Raw genomic sequence first — 22,956 nt, forward strand, 5'->3', positions numbered from 1 at the left:
AAGATAATTCTGATTACTATATTAAAGCGACCCAACTCCCGAAGCACAATTGTGGTCTCACGTACACTCCTCTCTAGTTATCTTCCTCACAGTAGCAGAATTACAGGGATTTGTCATCAACCAGAACGTAACTATGTATGCATGTGGTATTTCTATAGCATGACCCTAGACAAAGAGCAGTGCAGTACTACATATCTCAACTAGTCAAAACAGCCTCATACCAACTCTTCCTCAAGAAGCTCAAGCCTACAAACCCACTAGCTGACTTCAGCAAAGTGTCACTATGATGGTGACATTGCTATCTTACCTAAACTCCCCAAAGCCTCCATAGCAACTCTCAAAACCATTTTATAAGCTGTGCCGTAACCGGTTAAATGAGCAAAAGATCTGACTGTAAAATACTCTTTTTAAGAGACCCCCTCTGACTGCCACTTGATACTAGAGTATACTACAAAATAGTATCCCTGTTGCGAGAGGTGCTTCAACATGGTTTGCCTTTTAGCTAAAAGCAAATTCCACCAAAGGTCAGAGAAACACCAGCGGTAATTCAACACTTGATAGCCTCAAGATAAAAAAAAAAAACCTCTTAACCAAGCCTTTTCCTGTCAGACTCCCAAAATGCAGATTATCCTTCCCTGAAGAACTTAAACCACAAGCCTACTGTAGACCACTTATTCAAACTCTATCTGAAACCAGATAATTATTCTCTATTGCACATGTCACTTGTTCACTTCTACTTGTAGTTATACATATGCTCTTCTACATCTCTAGGCATTGCCTCTCTATCTTGTTAGCTAATCCTTTGCAATCTTTTGTTTTATGTGAGGGTTTCCACTGTCCATATAGTAAAGCCACACTATATAAATACCGCAGTAATGTAAAAGGATAAGGTATCTGCGTCAGTTGTGGGCCATCCTGTGACTTGTTTCCTGAGGGGTTCAGAAGGACCATCTTCTTTTCATTCAATTATATCAGTGAACATTTGTAATGAAACTGGCATGGCCTAGGGGTGGGCAAAATATTTAGTTCCACTGATGGAATTGGTGGAACTTTGGTGACTCAATGTTACTCGTGTAAAACAGAGTTCGGGTCAAAATCCACCAATTGCTTAGTGGCAGAATTTTTTCCCAGACGTGGCTCCAGAACGGTAAGTTGGGGAGATTTAGTGCCCCATATAACAATTTCCGGTTGCTAGAAGGACATCTGGCATTCCTGGTCAGAAGGTTGCCGCTTGAGTTAGAAAATCTACTCGAACGGCAGCAAAATCAACTCGAGGAGCTGCGCCCTCTGGCACACCATGTGGTGCAGGTTGCGCTGATTTTTCAGTGTGGAAAGCGCTCCTAGCACTGAATTACAGTGTGACTTGCCTATTTCTGCCTGTTTAAGGAACTCTGTGAAATCTCACTGAGGTTTTATGTAACTCCACGGATTTCCACTGAGTCAAATTCCACAAGTTTCGCCCACCTCTAGTATGCTCCTGATCAAAGCAATTCTCTGTACTGTGTGCTGCTGGATAGCACATCTCATTTTGAAGTATTTGATATATAAGCAAGCGATCATGAAACTGCATTGTGCTTAGACACATGCCTGCCTGCAGTTAGTGCTTCAAGTGTCTGTCTGTAAGTTTCTCTGATTTTGGCCTGCATGGTAAAAGTGTGATCATTTTGCTTTTTTGAAGTTATACATGTTGGCAGCTGCCCCCTGCCTCATTCTTGTATTATTTTTTGATGCAGACTTCTGTTTTTCACTGCTAGTGGAGCTGTGTTTACTAGTGATGCTTTCCTTTAATCATTACTACCTGTTGCATCTCTGGGGCCTGTAAGACAGGGAGAATTGGTGAGAACTGTTGCTGGATGTGAAACAAAAGAATTGTTCAAGGATACTGCCCTGGAATGTGTTTGATTCCTGCAGCTTCCTAAAATCACTGTTGATACTGCAGTTCAGGGGCTCACAGTCTTGGCATTTTGTAAGGATGTGCAAAATTTGTGTAATCTGCTTTTGCGCAGTTATGCAAAATAATATAACATTGCACATAATTACATGAAATAAAACAGAGCAAAAAACACAATTGACCCAAATAACAGCTGCTCACATTCTGATTGTGCATATTGTTCCCACGTTATAATGCTAGAATTTTGCCATGAACGGCAGTATGGCATATTGACATCAAGCAAAATTCCACAAATTATGCAAATTATGCCTTGGTGATTTAAATTCCACCTGGCCTAGTATTTTGGCAAGCTGTCTTTGTGCAATGCTTTCATTGTTTGTCCTATGTTGCAAATGAGGCATATGTTGGCTCATGTTGACAGCTACAATATAGTTTGATATTGCTTTTACTTTGTTGCCTGGTTTGCTGCTCAATATTTTCAGCTCTTTACATTGGTTTCTGTGTAGCAAAGATTAACAGATGGACTTGTGTACAGCCATTTGGCATCCTCAGTTGGCTGATACTGAACATGACTTTGAATTGAATGACCCTGTTGTTAGTCCAAGGAAAGACCAATCACTCTTTTATTTTATTTGTTTTTTACATTGGAAGATGAATATAACGGTATGCCAATATGTGTGTGTGGGATCTTTGGCAACTTGGTGTAGTCCTAGTGACCATAGCATTCTAGTTTTGTTTTGACACAGGATGAGGAGCTCCGATCACGAACCATAGTTTGTAATACGCCTGTGCTATGAGTCTTTAGTTTTTTATGGTGTAACTGAGTATGAATTCTAAGACTGCTATTAAGAAGTGTTATCTAGCAAAGAACTGGCATTATAGCACTGTGTTGATGTCTTGGGCATTAGTCAGGAAATGAATAGTAAATATTTTTTGAAAGGCAGCATAGTCTATAGGCACAAAGGAATTCAGACGGAATTTTGATAAGAATGCCATGCCCCCACCACTGAGGTGAACAATTCTGTACATTGTCAGAATGGCGTAGTTCTTTGGAAATCAACATGTCCTTAGATTAAGTAAAGCCAATATTTATTCACCTAGGTTAATGAGATCCTGATGCTATAAGATGATGCATCTGGTTCCATTGTCTGGATTGGCTGATTGGGTTATGGTTTTTGAAGTTTGCTCTCTGGGTATTCATTGAGGGACAGATGTTCTAACATTTGTATCATGGTTGCACCACGTTTGGGGCACATTCATGATGCAAAATGTTAGTAGATATTTAAAAAGCCATGCAAGGGCTGATTTGCAACACCTTGTGTCACTTTGTAAAAACATTTAACACAATGCAGCGGCTTCTGGAAGGCTTCCATGGGCGAAACATGGGAGTTCTGATGCATCAACCCATGGGTTTCACGCAATCCCAGATTAAACCTGGGATTGTGTTAAATCGCTATGCCTACTAAAGGATGGCAAAACAAGGAGGAAAATACTTTTTCCCCTCATTATTTCCTCTTTCTATGTATGCTGCAATCTGCAGCACACATAGAAAGAGGAAAATGCCTTGAGAGATTGTTTTTGTTCAGGAAGGCATCCCTTCCTGCACATAAACTATCCTCCTTTTAATACAGGCCCACTTGCACCATGGTGAAAGGGGGTCTGCATCGTTATTAGGCTGCCTGAAGTGTTCCAGAAATATGCCAGAGCAGATGTGTGCCATATCTTAGTAGATGTGGAGCATTTCTGCATGCTCCCTTTCACGCAATGCTTTTAGTGGACATAATTTTCCTCTGTGTGGTGTCAGTAACTGCATTGGGGAACTGACCATACCCACTACTTATTCCAGGCAGAGGCTTCCGATTACACTTTGTGCCAATTATATCTTGGTTGGATCTGTCACAGAGATTTGTTTTCTTCTTGTTAAGAGTCTTCGAACTTGGCCTGAATGGCCATTGAGGCACACTGGTGTTTTCTCATTGGCCTTCAGTTAGGGGGCTGCTTCAGGACAAGATGGACTCTCATCACCCAATGATTTCCACATGGTCCTACTCGTGTTGTGGTCTCCTGCAAAGGGGCTGATTGAACATTTTTGTCAGGGTGTATAATTGTTGCATTATGCATAAAGACTTGGATATGTTGATTGTTAAGACCATGCAGCATATCCAGTACTTTTTGCTGTGAATCTTTAATGTGCATCCTGATAGTTAGATTTATCTCCCCTGGGATGAGTGTTGGACAGGAGGTAAGGACTTTTATCATCCTGACAAGAAAAAATAAATAAGTACATTTATAAAGAAGTTTCCGGTCTTAAGACTATATTAAACCAGGTATGTGGGCAAAATGTATGAATGGTTTTGCCCAGAATTAAGTCAGACATAAGACTGTCCTTTACCAACTTATGGAAATCATAACACTGTTGGCCTGATTTACAATGGGGTTTACTGACATAAGACAGGCTTAAAATTGGCTTTCAGGACCTAAGCCAGTTCGAAGATTTTTTACACTAAGTAAAAATCCTTCATGAAGCAGACCCTCTTAAGTGGCTTAATACAATCTAAAGAATATCTTAAATTTGAATCTCTCATTTGCGATTGACCCCATAATTCGGTATATGTTTTGTCAGTAACATTATATGATTCCTTTGGCATTCGTGTTTTCATTATTTCAAGAAACACAGAATAACTATTTCTGTAGTTACACGAACATAAAGTTTGCAATCATCAGGAATACATTTCCAGAAAACAAAAGCCCTGTATTAGCATTTGGCATTCACAGACTGCTATTTGTCTTTTATTTGCACCATAGAAAACGTGTCACTCTTTGTTTCAATAATCGAGTATTTTTACAAAGCATTGTACTTCTTGCATTATTTGTTCTCTTAAATTATATGTTCATATTTAAGTATTTACAGAGAACATTTGTTGATAAACTTTTTCAAAAGTAATTGAAACAATATGATGTGTTTTATAGCCAACCAGAGATGATCGTGGATGGATTATCAGTCCCTTGGGGCGCAATCCATGGTGGACAATGATAGTAGCTTTTATTCCTGCATTACTTTGCACTATTCTCATATTTATGGATCAGCAAATTACTGCCGTCATTATTAACAGAAAGGAACATAAACTTAAGGTAAGTTTCTTTGACAATGAATTATATTTTCGTTTTTTTGTTTGTTTTCTTTTTATTCTCTGGGTTTGTGAGTTAAAAGTCAGGAAGAGCACTAAAATGCTAAGTCATAGTCAATGAAAACGGTGTGCAGAACGTCACCTTATTGCCAACATTAATGTTAGGTGATTTTTTGTTTGAGATAATTGCTAGCCAGATAAACTTAGCGTGAGAGCTGATTGGTTATGCAAAGGATTTTAAAGAATAAAGCAAAAACGCTATCTACCTTCATGTTATCTGCCAAATGTCCAAGCTCTAGATACAGGAGGATTAAAGGTGGGACTACGTTGTAAATACTTACCTTAAAAATATTCAGTTTATTCTAATAATAAACATAATTAAAGCAGAATACTGAGTACAAAAATATTATATTATAAAAATATTGTGAGAAAAAAACAGAGTGTTCATAATATCCACTTTCTTAAACCTCTAAAAGTATCATCATCCAAAATATTGGAAAACAGACAATCTTGGAAACAAAAATATAGGCAACAAAATATTGAGAACACAATATTACACATGTAAAACAAAATAAATATCAATACTCAACATATCAAAAACTATAACGTCGTTATAAATTAGAGAGGAAATATTTACAACACTGAAAATAAAAAACAAAAACCCAAAATAAATATTACTTATCCAAAAAATATATAATATTTGCAACTTATGACAAAAATAGAACTTAGTGTCTTCCAAATACGGTAATGCTTAAAAAAATATATTAACTACAACTTTAACAGTTAACAAATAGGAAAACAAATCTAATTAAAAAGAGTATACATACAGTACATACCAAGCACACAAAGTGCTGCACAGCTAGACCACAGCAAAGGAGACCCTCACCCTATTACCTTGGAGCCACACTCTCCGTGAGAAAAGTAACGGCATCCTGAAAAAGTAAGTTTACTAACTATGTACAACTAAAGAATCATAGTAAAAACTAAACACATTTTAAAACATTGTAAATAAAATAAATGCATATTTGTTTTTCAAATATTCCTAATAAAGAGATACAAGTGTGAACTCTCAAAAGCCAACTTCAAAAAACATGAAACAGCTGTAAAGTAACACACAGACCAAGAAAAGCAATGCAAGTATAAAATGCAAAGTACCTCTTAACCTTATGTGCCTACACATTTTTGGTAATTAAATACATATTTCTCATAGCATTCTCTGATTCTAAAATGTCCAATATAGTAACATACACACCTTCATTGAACTGGACCCCCTATTAACATGTTGGAAATCTATACAGTAAACAATGAACTGTCTATGGAAGAACCTATTGGATATGCACTACATCCTACATTAAAATCTGCTGTGTTCTAGCAAATACTAGTAATGACACTGATGAAAACGTGAAAGAACACAATCATTTACTTAACTTAGTTGAAGTACACATTTGTAATAGAGTTCAGCAAGAGTTGAAAGATGCAAACGCAAGCTGATTAGCAGCAACAGAAACAATTTAAAAAGGCTTTATTTCTCATGTTCCTGAGAAGAAATGAGACAATTACTATCCATACCAAATTTAAATAGACTAATACATAGAACCAGAAGAACTAAAAGATAAGCCACAAGAGACCCAAGAAGATTTGTGGAGATAGATATTCTTGACCATAAAAAAAATAACTCACACAAGAAAATTAGTTGTTTGCTACATATATATATATATATACAAACCATCACAAAATCAGGGGCCTCCCCTCTCAGATTAGAATTGAACGAATCTGGCATTGTCTTCACTGGGACTAAAAGTTTTTGATGATTTTGTGTTTATGTTTTATGCTGCTTATCCCGTTTTGATTTATTGACCCTATGCTACGTGTTGTAATTTGTTCCATTGGTCTCCTCTTTTGGCTCAATAAAAAAAAAAAAAAAAAAATACACTACCTGGTCAACGGTTGACACATTAAATCTTGTTAATTGTTTTTACCCACTATTCATGGGCAACTTCAAAACAATAATAAACCGCCATTTTTGGCACCATTACTCCGAAAACAAAGCACCACAACTCAAGAATTGATAATAGCTATAAAAGAGAAAACTAACAACTACTAACCACAAAAAAGTAGTTATGAATGTATTAACAGACAGTGAATAAAACAGGCCTTAAAATAAATACTCAAATGTCAACCAAAGAATGATATTTCCTTTTCAATCAGGTAAAATGAAGACATCTCCAAAACTCCTCATTAGGTAGAGATTACTTTACCAATACTCAATTTGCCTTTGAAATGAAAAAAATATATTTCCCTGGCATATGTACTCCCAACAGAAATTACAAAACATTATGAGCTACTACTAGAATCATCATTCTATCAAGCAAATAAAGAAATGCTAATATCCTTCTTAGGCTACGTCGAAGATAATTATGTCGGACACATGAAACGTTCAGGGCAAAGACGCCAACCCAAGTTCCATATATTATGATAAAATGCATATAACAGTACACAATCTCAGGAAGTCAAAACTACAAATGCCGTGGAAAGGTGGCATAACTCTTTCCAAGGCACTCTTGACAAGAGCCACTGTATCCGGTACAAATTTTTAAAACATTTTCAAAAAGGAGCATCACGAATTATGCCAAAGATAAGCTCCAGAACAACATTTATGCTCTAAACTCTCTGAGCAAATTTACCAGATGGATGAGAAGTTACCTAACAAGGTCCTACGCCTTTCAAACAACCACGGGCTACAATACCTTGAAACAATTGCTGTAACAAAATTATGACTTCCTCCCCAACATCCACATAGAAACACCATACTAAGCACATTAACAAATCAACCTATACAAACCTCTAATAGTTTGAAAAATAAATAAAACTATTGTTTTGTGATTCTGAAAATGGTTACACAATTAAAACAGAACTACAAAATAAAAATCAGAATGATAAGAAATACATTTTGAAAAAAATATAATCCTATATAATTCAAAATTAAACACACAACATAATGTTAAATTGTATCAAACATAGTTTTCCTATTTACGTAAATAACAAATATGTTAAAATTGTGTTCTAAATTGTTTTACTTACTAAACCATGATTAAAAACGACTTGCCTACATGGGTAAATATATATTTATGACTAATAAAAAATGCACACTTAAAAGAAATTGGTATAATTTTCTGCTTGTGCTTCAAATGTCCTCAGCGGATCTTCTTTTGAATGTTATAACTACTTATTTAGTTTTAAAATTAGAAATATATTAAAATTCTATGTTCTTTTTCAACATTAAAGTATATTTTCATTAATTACACATTAAAAATAATTAACTAACCTCTAGCTTTCTTTTTTAGACCATAACAAATTAGTACTGTTATTTTAAGTATTTTGCCACCAACTCCAAGGTAAAGTAAACACACACACACACACACACACACATATAAATATACAATGAATTTTAATGTTTAAAAATAATATCACATTTTAATATATATATATTCTAAGATAATGTAGTGTTAAAGCTAAAATGCTGCTTTAGCAACACAATTCACATCTAGTTAGATTCAACACATTAAATATTTTGACTCCAAACCCACACTCATTATGAAAAGTGTTTAATTTCTGAGAGCTAAGATTTACTTTGCTAGCTTTAAATTCATTACTATTGGGGAAACATTTTAAAGTGTAAATTTACTATTTTAACTCCAAACCAAATATCATTGGGGGAAGTATTTTATTTTACAGAAGAGATTTTTACTATTCTGACTCTAACTCTACCATTGTGGAAATGTCTTGGCTTTGGGTGATGCAGAATGACTATTCTAACTCCTTGCCCACACCAATTTGGAATCGTTTAATTTTGGGGGATGTACAATTCTAGCTACTACTCAGTACTTGTTAGGGATAGTGTTAAACTTTAGGGGTGCAAATTTACTATTCTAACTCTGAACCCTGATCCATTCACAAACTTGTTTGACTTGGGTGAGTTGAGATTTACTATTGTAACTCCAACCCAGATACCATTGGAGAAAGTTTTTAATTTTGGGGATTTCAGATTTACTATTCTAACTCCAGCCCACCACTCATTATCGATAGTGCTTAGCTTTGAAGAGTGCATATTCACTATTTTATCTCCAAATCCTCACCTAATGGGGAAAATGTTTAATTTTGGAAAGTTTAGGTTTATTAGTCTGTCTGCAATCCAGATACCATAGGGGAAAGCCTTTAATTTTAGGGAGTATAGATTTACTATTCTAACTCGAATGTAAAATACCCATTGTGAACAATATTTAGTTTTGGGGTGTGTAGATTTAATTTTCTAAATACAACCACGCACCAATTTGGGAAGTGCACACTTACTATTCGAACTCCACACCCTCACCCATTAATAAAAGTGTTTGGTTTTGCGCAAATTTACTGTTTGAACATCAGCTCTACTACTATTACTGGAATTATGTATAACTCGAGGATATAGTGACTTACTATTCTAGCTCCAAACCCACATCCATTGGAGATTTTGAGGCTATCATATTTATTACTTTAACCAATCCTACTACCACTGTCGAAAGTGTTATATTTGGGAAGTTGTAGATTAACTATTCTAATTTCAAAGCCATACCCACTGGGAAATGTCTTTATTTTGGGGATTGCAGATTTACTATTGTAATTCCAACCCAAAACCCATTAGGGAAGGATCTTAACTTTAGGGAGTACTGCTTGCTATTGTAACTCTAAACCCAAACACAGTGGGAAAGTGTTTCATTTTGAAGAGATTAGGCCATTGTGGCAGTCCATCCAACATCTGATGCTGCAGTCTGACCACCGCATAATGATGGGGACCGACCGACGTCTCCGACAGGCTCAAGGAGTCCCTTGGAGCGTCCATCGCAGAGTAATCCTTACAATAGGGCAATGCCTGTGGAGGCATCACCGTAGGGATTACAATGTCCCTGTTCCCTCTGCCTTTACATGGCGGTCCGACTGCAATGTAAAGGCAGACGGAATTGGACTTTGGGGGCCCCAGCAGGGCCCCTGTCCCCTGTGGGCCTACGCTATGGGGCGAGGGGTGCACATGTGGTGCCCCCCCAAACCTCCATGCACTGTGTTCCAGGCACCACATGGTGCCTGGCACACGGTGAATTGATGTTTGTAAACATGCCTTTTCAATTTTTGCTTGTGCTGATGCTCTTTACCGGCATGTAGCACAAGCCACTATTGAAAAAGGCATGTATTCAACCTTCTTCACAGCGATCACATTGTAATAAGGCGGTTGGAGCTCATCCAACCACGATCATAATGAGGCCCTGTTTTTTAAAAACACTGGCCACCTTATTCCCCGATAAACACAGTAGTTAATTATAAATAAAAACAATAAATATCAATACAACCAAGCAAAAATAAATTAATAACATATTTAAAAAGAAAAACATATTAAAATATTTACAAAACTAAACACTAATACATAAAAAACCTAAAATAAGGGAAAATAAATACTCCAATAAAGATAACACCAAAAAGCATTACAAATAAAAACTAAACTAAAACAACAACAAAACACTTTGTATATGATACTAAAGTAAACATTATTATAAATAGCAATATGTTTTGCAAATTTAAGAAATTCTTACCTTCAATATTATATCTCACAGTGTTCTGGATACTGAAATTTTATAGAAATTATGGTATTGTCTTGAATGGATATTAAGATGGAACACCTTTGCAGGAGATTGCAGCCCTTGAACTCTGTATTGTTGATAAAACAATTTACAATACACATCCAGAGTATACACTTCATTTTTGTCAAGATGCAAGCAGAATTTATTTATAGGGAGATATCTGATGAACAGTATCAGTTTCACATTAGTTTTAACTTAAAATTTTAAAACTGTTTTGGAGTACGTAGTCTACTCCAGTAGGACTATTAACTTGCTGCAAAATGAAATTTACAAACCTCTCCTTGACATTTAAGCCTTCACCTCTCCTATTTCTTCTGCCAAGTGTGCAGAGATCTACACACAAGTAGGTAAATATTTTTGTAGTAAATGTGGGAGGCACTAGGGAGAGTGACTGAAAATAAGGACTAATTACTAGAAAATTAGTGAGGTAAAGAACATTGAAGTACGGGTTTAGAGAGGGCACAGGCAAATGCAAACCCCATCCACAAACAAGTATTGCATGTGCTATTCACAAAGTATTCTTGCAATTCTACTACTGCTCCAATAGTTACAAAACAGGCACAAATGTACTCCAGCTAAGCCTTGGAATATTTCAAGTGTCAAACGTGGTCAATCATTGGTACTGCATCCCACTACCTTTGAAAACAATGGAGGCAGCAAATAGCATGAGAGAATAATAGGTCAATCAAAGAACACATTGATTTAAGGTATCACTAAGGACATGAAATAGTGCCAGACAGCCATGTTTTGTGATCCCTTCCCAAGTCTAAATTAGGAATAAGCGCCTGATTACAACTTTGGTGGTGCAGATTTTTACAAACTTAGATAATAACATTTTGAAGATATAATTACACTGTAAATTTACTAAGAAGAGTTTGTTGATACTTTGCGTTTCTTTGTCTTATCATGTCTTTACAGAAAGGATGTGGCTATCACCTTGATCTGTTGATGGTTGCATTAATGCTTGGAGTGTGTTCCATCATGGGCTTACCATGGTTTGTTGCTGCCACTGTGCTCTCCATCACCCATGTAAATAGTCTGAAGTTGGAATCTGAGTGTTCTGCACCAGGAGAACAACCAAAATTTCTTGGTATTCGGGAACAACGGGTTACAGGTCTCATGATTTTCATTCTCATGGGCTCTTCTGTTTTCATGACAAGAGTGCTTCAGGTAAGATCAAATTGGATTATCGGAAATACATTTAAAATATTTTGTAGAAAGAATGTACTGAATGATTTTATTCGGTATACTGTACTCCATGGCCTGTTGTTTCAGCTTCTAATGATATGGTTCACCAATTGTTATTAAGTGTAATTATGGCAAAGGGTACAATGCAGAGAAGCAAATTTAGAGTTTGATTTCAGGGGCATGCCTGTTGATAGTGCAGAAAGTGCAGTGGCATTGCCAATAGTAAAACAATGTATGTGGGGCCCTTTTCACTCACTTTCCTCATCACCAATAAGCATAGCTCATCAACAGTACTTTCTTTTAGGGTAATTTGAGTTGACACGGGGTCCATGGTAGCAAAGCAGTGGTGGACAATTTAAATTAATTAGACAGTCAGCCTTTCTGACATGTTGACAGTGAATGAGGATGTTTAAGTCCACAGAAAAACAGTGAAATCTTGAAATCGGTGCGGTTCAAAGGATCAGTGTCTTTTACGTCCTTCGCTTCAAAATATTGTGCATTGGTCAATATAAATGTTAATGAGCGATTTGATTATATTTGAAGAGTGAGGGTATTGATTCAAAGAACAGTTACAATGGCTAACAATGTAATGTAGTGGAATTTTAGTGAAATTATTTCTATGTGACTTTTCAAAAGATTATGACCTAATTAATAGGTTTGTTAGTGTTTTGCACCAATTCAAAGGACTGACACTGAGGTTTGGGGCTATGTGAGTCCCAAAGGGTAGGGGCCCAAGGCAAATCAGAAAACCTTTGCAAGACAATATTTAAAGTCAGAACTGTGAAAGTTTATTCAAAATTAAGAAACATTACAGAAAGAAAAAGATAGTTAATCAGTTCAAATCAACATGAATATAGTTCATTAATCAAGCGAAAAAGGTCTAAGTAAAAGCCAAATGACCATCTGACATGGGGACTGCTCAGTAGAAAGCAAGAAAAAGCCATCTAAAATATCTAATTACAAAATCGGTAGGAGGATCTACATGAAGTCTGCCTCTGGTAAACAGGAAAAAAGCTCTGACGGTGAAAAGCACACTCATGACATGGCTGAGAAATTAGGAATTAATGACAACAGCCAAGAGATTTTAATACAGATATGATGCATTAACTGTAACACTGATAGTAATGCCTTCAGAATGCATAATTAATTCTTCATCTTAATCTAAAAGAAAAAGAATGGTACTAAGGGCCTCTTTAAAATGTCAGGCAGTCAGAGCGCTGGCTGCTATTGCGGCACTCGAAAGACCACCCGACAAGCATGCATCGATCCGACTGCCATATTTTGATTTGACCGCCAGGCGGGGGCATGCTGCGACCTTGGAAAAGGGCCGCAGCACATGGTGCCGCCTTGCAGCACTTCCTGCACGTCAATGCATTGTGTGCCACGCACCATGTTGTGCATGGCACATGGTGCATGGAGATAAGTGGAAGCACTATTTGTGCCCCCAGGGACACTTTTCAATGGTCTACAATGGCCGGGGGCCCTGTTAATTGCCCACAATCCCTTTCCGACAACCTTTTCATGGCGGGGTTCCCACCATCGGACAGGGATATTGCAATCCTGATGGTGGTGCCTGCCTCCACACAGCATCATTTCTGGGACGCTCCTCTGACCGCTGCACCGTCGGGATCCATGACTCTGGTGGAGGCAGTAGTGTTGCGTCCAAAATCTGTGGTTCCGATTGCCACTATCATAATGAGGCCCTAAATCTTTTGATGTATCAGCAGAAAGTGGAAAAATCCTTGATTTGTTGCAAGGGTGTGTGTACATTTAGGACATAGCATTTTGAAAAGATACAAAAGAAATTATATTTAATTTCAACACAACAACACAAAGTAGATTCTATTTCAGTTTTTTTTCTGTTTATGCAAAAGAACACCAACAGGCCTTTTAAACATGAAGAAGGTAACTGTATTTTTTTCGCATTTGCTGGAGCCCAGTCATGTCAACTCAAGGCGTAGCTATTCTAACTAAAAATAACAACTAATGAAACATTATTTTAATTAATAAATCTGTTCTAACACCTTTAAAGCCTATTCTGAGATCTTGACCACATTTCTGTTTAAGGGTAGGGCATTCATAGACAGATCAGTAGTTTTACTATCTGGAAACTAAGGGTTAGTTAGAGATGAAAGTCGAAAGGAAGACATTCTTGGTATCCTTTTGTCAAGACATTTGAATCGTTATCATTAATTTTCAACATTCTAGGCATGACATTCTAAAACTCTAGCAAATACCTACAGGAACTGACACAAGAGAAGCACATGCATTCATCAACAAGTGTAGACAGAACACTTCTCCCTCTGTACATACTAACAAAGAGATAACTGTTCTGTTGTTTAAAAGCAATAAAGAAACCAAAATGATATAAACAAATAGATGATCAACTAATCATACTAAACATTATAGCATTATAGAAGACTACAAATGGAGCTAAACATTGATTGGCACTCCACATTCATAATTTCATATAATATTGCAAATTAATACAAAAGATGAGGCTGAAACAGCGGTTGAAACATAACTCACTTATTGACAAAATCTTCCAGATAGCTTGGACGTTTGTGTATTCTGACACTCCTTCTCTGTCCAACATTTTTGTCCCTCACGTAATCAGGAATAACAAGTGTATCATTTTTGTAAATGTTATTATAATCATAGCCGTGACATAACAGCACTTGACTTCGGTTTGACAACCACAACCTGATTCAAATGGCAACCCCCTTCCATCCTCTGTTTTTAAGTCATTCTTGAATAACTTAATAAACTTATGTACTTTTGTGAACTTCAACCATTGCTAACAACAATCAGATGCTCTGATTTTGACCAAATCACCCTTCTTTACCAAAATGCTTTTCACGCTCTGCCTTTCATCATAATAGCACTCACAAGCTGATTACAAGTTAGGCTGTCCACCTCCACAGGCCCGCCACAACTGCCGGGGATCATGGATCCTGTGGCGGTTTGCAGTGGTGAGGGACCCTAATATGCTGGGGGTGTCTCTGCAGCACTGCCGACCTTATTAGGAGTTTCCTCACCACCACGGTTTTCATGGTGGTGAGGCGGCCATGAAAACTGTAGCAGTAAGGAAACTAAGGGGGCCCTACAGGGCCTCCTGTTTCCTTAGGGCCATTGTGTGCCGGCAGGGGGGCACATGTTATGCCACCCTGTGTGCATCACCCCCTTTCCTGCACAGCATGGACTGCACAGTCCATGAGGTGCAGGAATGGCCTTTGGCGCTCCCATTCCAGTGTATTTTTAATGGGCACTGCTGTGGGACCGCCAAAGCACCACCCGCCGGACACGATGAAACTTGTAATCTGGTGGGTGGTGTCAGTTCGGCTTTGGCGGTGTAGGAGCAGGGCGCTGGCATGGCGACCCACTCCCACGCCTCCAAAGTCTTAATTAGGCCCATACTCTTCCCTTGAAGAGCAATATTTTTTCCCTCCACTCAATCAGTCCATTATATTTCGCACATTTATTCCCTAAACCATCCAAGTTGGCCAGAGAAAAGTAGTCAGAAATCAACTTCAAAAGTTCAAAAATAATGTTTCCAGTAAAATAATGAGGAGTCATTCTGAAAGCTTTCAGTCTTTCTTGTAATGCACCCCCTTCCAATCTATTCCATTACCTCTAGCAAGTTGAACACTTTCTTTTAAAATTTGGTTCAACCATTCCATAGCACCATTAGTTTCTGGGTGATAAATAAACATTTTCTTGTGTAAAACACCACATTCTTTATTGAACTGCTCAAATTTAGTTGAACAAAATTAAAGTTCGGTGTCAGAAAGTATAGAATTAGCGAAACCTTCTCTCTTGAAAACTTCCCTTACGAAATGCAAAATACTTGATAAAGAAATATCACTTATACAAGTCACCTCAACCCATCTAGAATATAGATCTAGCAAACCTATAAGAAAAAGTGTACGATGTTCACCTTTCAAAGGTCCTACTATGTCTATCGAAACGTCATACTATGGATGACTCAGTAGAACATGAGACATAATAATATTTAGTCAGTATTATTGCATTCAATGCACTCATGAACTGTACGTTCAGACTCATTGTTCTTTTCAGGATACCAGAAATTGGATCTAAACCTCTCTTTTGTTGTTATTATCCCCATATGACCTTCATGAGCCATATAAATAACTCTGCATCTGAGAGGTTCAGGAGGAATACATCTGGCACCCCTCAATAACATTCCATTATCAACAGCAAGTTCATCCTTCATCAGAGACCACAACTTATCACGGGTGTAGAATTTCCCTCTTCTAACCAAAACACAACATTATTTAACTCCATATCATTTCTCAACTCTGTCCTCCATTCATCCTCTGTTGTAATTCCGTAAGTTACTTCACACACACTTATTTCTTCTTAAAATACGTCATCATGGCCATTATCAAACTCTATATTCTCTTTCACAGGTTCAACTAAATGAGACAATCAGTGGGCTGTTTTTTATTCCTTAGGTAAATATTCAACTGTGAAATTAAAATCTTGCAAAGAGATAACCCATCTTCCTATTTTTGAGGATATTAAGTCTAATCATTTCCTCATTAAAACTTCTCTCAGAGGTTTATGATCCATGCAAGCCTTACCTGGACATATCCCATACCAGATTTCAAAATGTTTTCAAAGACCAAAAAATGGCCAAAGCCTCTCTCTCGATTTCTGAGTAATTTACTTATGCACCCTTTAAACAGTGAGAAGCACAAGTTATCAATTGTTCCTCACCTTCCCTCCTCTGTATTAGAACAGCACCCAGGCTCTTCGAACTAGAATCACTGACTCCAGTAGTCTCATCACCAGGTTCAAAAGCTTGTAAATTAGGAGTCACGTCAGATCATCCTTAAGAGCAACACATTCTCTTAAACACTCTTTATTCCATTCAAATTCCACTGTCTTGTTCAACAACTTCATTAAAGAAACAGACTTCTTCACATACCCTTTGATAAATGTATTATAATATTTCACAATTCAAAAGAAAGAAACCAACTCTGCTTGTTGCATGTTTCTTTCAAATTAATGATGGTGTCAACTAGATCCTTCTTAGGTGTTACTCCTGGTCTAGCAGTGTTATGTCCAAGATAGTTAGCCTCAGACACCCTAAACCTGTACTTGTCTTTTCTTAAGGTCAGACCTGCCTTCGACAATTTGTTCAACACAGCAAGAACCCTGAGCTCATGTCAATCCTTATTTTCACCATAAATAAGAGGGTCATCTTGATAGCAACGTACATCCATGTAATAAATTTGACATCATCCCTTTGAAAAATAGAAGCAGCAGATATGAGTCCAAAGGGCATTCTTTTGCATTTAAAAGCTCCTATGGGCATGATAAACACTGTTAACTCCTGTGTATCACCATCTAGTTCAAGTTGGTCATACACTGACACTAGATCAATAGTCATAAAATATCTAGCACTTGAGAGTCATGACCATTTCATCTATATTATGCAGAGGAAGCTTATCTACTACAACTAATCGATAATGTGCCCTTACATCACAGTACAAATGTATATATCTCCAATAGATTTTTTAGCATCTGCAATAGGAGCTAACCACTTTGTGTTTTCAACAGTTTCAATTACCTCTAAATCAACAATTTTTTGCAATTCTTTGTTCACATTCTCTTGCATGCGTAATGAGTCGCTTTAGCTACCAGTAGAATAGCATCTCTCTTTATTCTGATATGAATTTTGTCTCCTGTCACGCAACCTAAATGATCATCAAACAATTTACTAAATTCTTGTTCGAAGCCAGAGCAATGGTTAGAGATTACCTGAATCAGTACATGTGGATTGGCAATGGGATCAAGTTTGACCCTTAATAATCTTTGATGAGGCCAACCTATCAGACATAGGGCCTGATTTAGATTTCAGCAGATGGGTGCACCGTCACAATAGTGACAGATATCCCGTCTGCCAAAATATAAATCCCAAATTATCCTAAGGGATATATATTTTGGCGGATGGGATATCCGTCACCAACATGACGGTGTAACCCATCTGCCGAAATCTAAATCAGGCCATAAACTTTCTCAAAGGTGATATGGTTGCGCATAACCAACTGTGGAACAATATAACCCAGTGCCTATGTCCAATTTACTTAACACATTACTCATTTGTTGTTTTAGATACTATAGTCAAATGAGAACAGGAGTCAAACTTCATCATCACATCACTTTGATTAATTCTCTTTATCTCACTTGGACGACTACCATATGAACTGTTACTCACTTCATCTATTTGAAAAATAAGTTATTGGTTTATTTCCTTTACCTCTTTAGCCATATTTTTTCTGTGTTGAGACTATAGCAGCATTTACCAAAATGACATTTCCTTCCACAGGCATTGCGGATGGAATGGAATGCAACGCAATGACTAGCATTCTCTTTATGGCCATCTGTAAACTTCTTAGAGAGAGGAGGTGGGGGACTAGGAGTTGGATTGGAGGTCCAGTGCCCGTGCTCCTTGGTTTATGTCACAAAGAATTATTAGGGCTACTGTTCCTAAAGAGAAAGAGGAGATATCGACAGGTTGTGCAGTACTCGGGCATATGCACGGTGGCAGTCAGCAGGACTGTTTCATGTTGCCCTCACACATGTGACATCTGTACACTTCTCCTGAAAACTTAGTTTTCCGATCGTCGAACCACACGTTATTCTGCTCAACCACAGTAACATTTTCTTCCAACTTAGTTTCCTTGGATACCAAATTATTCACCAAACTGAATTCCTTGACACAAATCACCATGTGTTCCATCCACATTTGCATTAACAATAATATTTTCTAGAGGGGGCTCATACTTAAGCCAGAGTTCTTCCCTCATCTCATCATTGCAACATTTTAATACAAATTGATCCCAAATTCTTTCTTTGAACACTGCCCCAAATGTATATGCTGATGCAAGTTCCCTTAAACTGGTAATGTAGACCTCAACCATTTCCTCTTGCCCCTATGCTCTTAATCCAAAGGTATATCTTTCCATTATAGTGCTAGTATGCAGAAGATAATATCTTTTAAAATGCATGTCACATACTCATTCAGATTTCTTTCTTTGCCAGCACGAACATCTTGTAATGTCTCTAAAACTTCCTGTCTTTCTCCACCTAGACAGTGTAAAAGAAGAGAGTACTTAACGCTCAGCCCTTAGATTAGTCCATCAAACTCTTGCATAATTCACAAACATTTTCTTCCACTTGCTCCACTTTACAACAGGTTCACTCTGGCTGTTGCCAAAAAACTATGCAAACGCCTACATCGCTTATGACGGAAAGATTATAACTTTGCCAGTCAGCCTTACCATTAAAAAAACGCTCAAACAGTACCACAAGATTATTAGAAGCACTCATAGAGAATTTTATATCTAGAAAATTGAAAGTTCTACTAAATAATCGAAGGAATTATTTTCCATTCTGAACTCTCTATCATTTTAGGAACCCGTCTCCACCATGGGAACACCTTCCAATGAAAGCTGCTATAAAATTGTTGCCTTCTTTGCAACTAAAATGGCAAAGATTTATGAAATGTTTCCACCTCAGGCCAAGAATTGTGGTGGCTTAATAGCCACTATAGAAGATACGGTCAATGAGAGCTGTCTTGTGCATTTTACTACTCCCTCCTTAAACGAGCTACAAGGACTCCTTATGCAAATTAAATAAGGATCACCGCTCAACCTAGCCCTGCCCAGAATCCTGATTCAAGGCATGATTTCTATTCTCCCCCTTCTTTGACAGCTGATCTCAATGTCACTTTAATTGGGACAAGTACCACAGAAATGGAAGCATGCACTATGCACCCCCTTCATAAGAAACGTACGGTTGATCCTATGCTTCTAGAAAATCTTAGGCCCATCTCACTCCTACTCTTCTTTGCCAAAACACCTAATAAGCAACTCTCGAGTTTCATCAAATCCAACAATCTGCTACATCCTTCTCAATCGGGATTTAGGGCATCACACTCCACTGAGTCAGCATTACTGTTAGCTACAGAAACCTTGAGGCACTGTGCAGATGGAGGTCAAACTGCAGCTTTGATATTGCTGGACCTTAGCGCAACCTTTGGCACCGTATCCCATAGCCTACTGATTCATAGGCTTGAGGAGTGCAGGTTGGAGGCAGTGATTTATGGTGGCTAGCCTCATTCCTACAAGACCGGTCTTTTCAAGCTGCCCAAAGACCTTTTGTGTCAGAAACTCTACCACTAACACAAGGAGTACCTCCGGGCTCAATTCTGAGCCCTACCCTCTTTAACATATACATCTACCCCTAGAAGAGATCATTGAGAGACACAATTTGAAACTAGTTCGCATGTCGATGACACTCAGTTAATTGTGACACTCTCCCAGACAGGAGAAGAGTCAGCAAAGCAGTTTATATCCTGCCTGGTGGAATTGGCCTCATGGATGGCTAATAGTTGTTTTAAGTTTAATGCTAATAAAACTGAGATCTCATCGCTGGTAAATCCCCTTCCATCTGGACTTAGGCTTGGTTGCCTGATGCTCTGGGCCAGACTCCTGCCCCCAAATCCAAAGTTAAAAATATGGGTGTATGGTTCGACTCCAAATTGTCTCATGAGAATCAGATTAGCAGTGTGGCAGAGAAATGTTTTGGAACCCTCAAAACCTTGAGAAAGACCCTGGACCTACTTACGAAAACCATAATACATGCGCTGGTAACCTCACAGTTAGATTATTGTAATGTTTTATACCTTGGTAGCACATTTGGTTCTAAATCTTCCCAGAAGGGCATCAATATCTGCTGCCCTTGCTTCCCTCCACTGGCTCGCACTAGAGAAAATATTTACCTTCAAAGCCATGTGTTTTTGCTACAAGGCCCAAATATTTGCGCACAATGATACAATTCTATCTTCCTTCACGCAATCTGAGATCCACGGAGGCCAACCCAGTGTCGGTACCCTGTGTCTTTAGGGCTTGGCTAGGGGCTCGATCCTTCTCCTATCTGGAAGCCAATGTCTGGCACTCCTTACGGGTCCATCTGAGAGTGGAATCACCTGAAATAATGTTCCAGAACAGATTTAGAACTTGGATGTTCAGTTCACCTTAGCTTGTTGGGGTGAACATCTGCTCTCCGTAGTATTTCTGCTGCAGTTTAGGTAGGTCAGGCCCTACCGCGGCGACACACCGTATGGTGTAATCAGGTTCTTAAGCAATCGCTTTATTATTATGAGACCAACATGCCGAAAATTCAGAAAATGTTTCTTTGAAAGACATTTCCAATGCTTTCTTGAAAATATTGCACCTTGACTAGAAGACAGCCAACACCTATTCAGAGATTGAGTTTCATCACACTGCTGTGCAAATCAAAATCTTGCTGTAAATAAACCTGATACTCAAATACTAGCATCTAAGTGTTGTGTAGATCATTTTACTAATGATGAAGGGTCCCAATTAAAAAACATGTCTGTAGTATGGGAAAATGGTACAATCTCCAGAAATTAGTTTGGGAAGAAATACACTTCAAAATGGCCACCAACATCAAAACACATCCATTTTTACAGCTTGTTTTCTTCACTTGCGCTGACGTGACTGAGCTTCATTTTCTGGAGGAATTTGGACTTATTGTGCCAGTCTTTCAATGATGGAACAAAAATGCATTTCACAGCAACAGAAAGCAGAAGGCCTCGTGTGGAAAAGTAGAAACCTCCCAAAACAACTTAAATTCAGTGCATCGGCCCCAGTATACTCCTCATCTTCTGAGCAAAACTCAGATGCGCACAAGGACTTCTTGACACCATATGCCATAAACACTCATCCAAACTTAAATTAGGTGAGAAACCTAACTTAACTCTGACCGTTGGGGTGTGGATAGGAGTCAAAACTTCACTTTAATCCTCATCACCAGAGAAATTAAGTTAAACTGCGATGCCACGATTAAAAAAACGATGTAAATCGGGTACATGAAGCGGAGAGGAAGTCGGGACAGCTCCTGGCCTGGTGGGTTCACGCTGAGAGTAATCTGGTTGGCAGTGGTGAGTTAGACCATGTGACCTGGAAGGGAGGTGACTGCTCCACGGTTATCGCTGCAGCGGTGATGAGACTTGCTTATTTGAGTGAGGGCGTTGTGCAGTGACGGCTGGGTATGTCACACGCTGCTTATTGTATGAAATCTGGCATTTTAATTTTAAAACTGAATAACTGCTACTTCCTATTTGCTCTGTGGTTTCAGTAAAGAATTGTTTTAGAAACATTTTACAATTTTTGAGGGCACTTTTTTACCGGGGCAGCTAATCTGGTCGGCAGTGGTGAGTTAGACCACGTAACCAGGAAGGGAGGTGACTGCTCCAGAGTTAACAGAGTAGCGGTGAGTAGACGTGCTTATTTGAGTGAGGGAGCTGCGCAGTGATGGCTGGGTATGTCACCCGCTGCTTATTGTATGAAATCTGGCATTTTAATTTTAAAACTGAATCACTGCTACTTCCTATTTGCACTCTGGTTTTAGTATAGAATTGTTTTAGAAACTTTTTTACAATTTTTTAGGGCACTTTTTTACCGGGGCAGCTAATCTGGTCGGCAGTGGTGAGTTAGACCACGTGACCCGGAAGGGGGATGACCGCTCCATAGTTAGCACTCTAGCAGTGATGAGATTCGCTTATTTAAGCGGGATCACTTTGCGCCCATGTGTGGTGAGCACCAGGGGCCAGGACCTCTAGTTCTTTCCACTAAGCTCTTACTCAGTATAACAAAATGGAACTGTTAAGCTTACACTCTTTTCTGCATAGAGCATGCAAAGCCTCCCTTAATGTAGGTCTGGGCATATCACACTGTAGTCAATGCTGATTTTCATTTCAGATTCCCACCACGCTGACCACTACATTGTGTCCTGGCTCTAGGCTCTACACTCCTGTTAAATTGTTGTCATTGAACTGTAGACCAATGACCAAGCGTAGTCTTAAACAACATGACTTCCTGAAAGATCAGATTCCTGATGCCATTTTCCTAATGGACTAGAATTCTAACAAGGGTTCAAGTTAACACAATACATGCATCAAATTTTAAACAAAAAATCAAAAAAACCTAAAGAAAAATTTATAATATGAAAAAAATGGAAAATGATA

General features: G+C 38.1%; 1 protein-coding gene across 7 annotated transcripts in view; it reads left to right on the top strand.

The window, feature by feature from the left end:
- The window catches only part of SLC4A10 (solute carrier family 4 member 10), a 951,410-nt gene that overhangs the window by 784,680 nt on the left and 143,774 nt on the right, over window positions 1-22,956 (top strand). For all 7 annotated transcript variants that reach the window (XM_085645437.1, XM_085645436.1, XM_085645442.1 and 4 more), the window contains exons 18-19: window positions 4,862-5,023; window positions 11,604-11,855. In XM_085645437.1, the coding sequence (XP_085501563.1) occupies window positions 4,862-5,023; window positions 11,604-11,855 (414 nt within the window). The remainder of the gene's footprint in view (window positions 1-4,861; window positions 5,024-11,603; window positions 11,856-22,956) is intronic.

This window comes from Triturus cristatus, chromosome 3_1, assembly GCF_964204655.1.
Source record: "Triturus cristatus chromosome 3_1, aTriCri1.1, whole genome shotgun sequence".
NCBI lineage: Eukaryota > Metazoa > Chordata > Amphibia > Caudata > Salamandridae > Triturus > Triturus cristatus.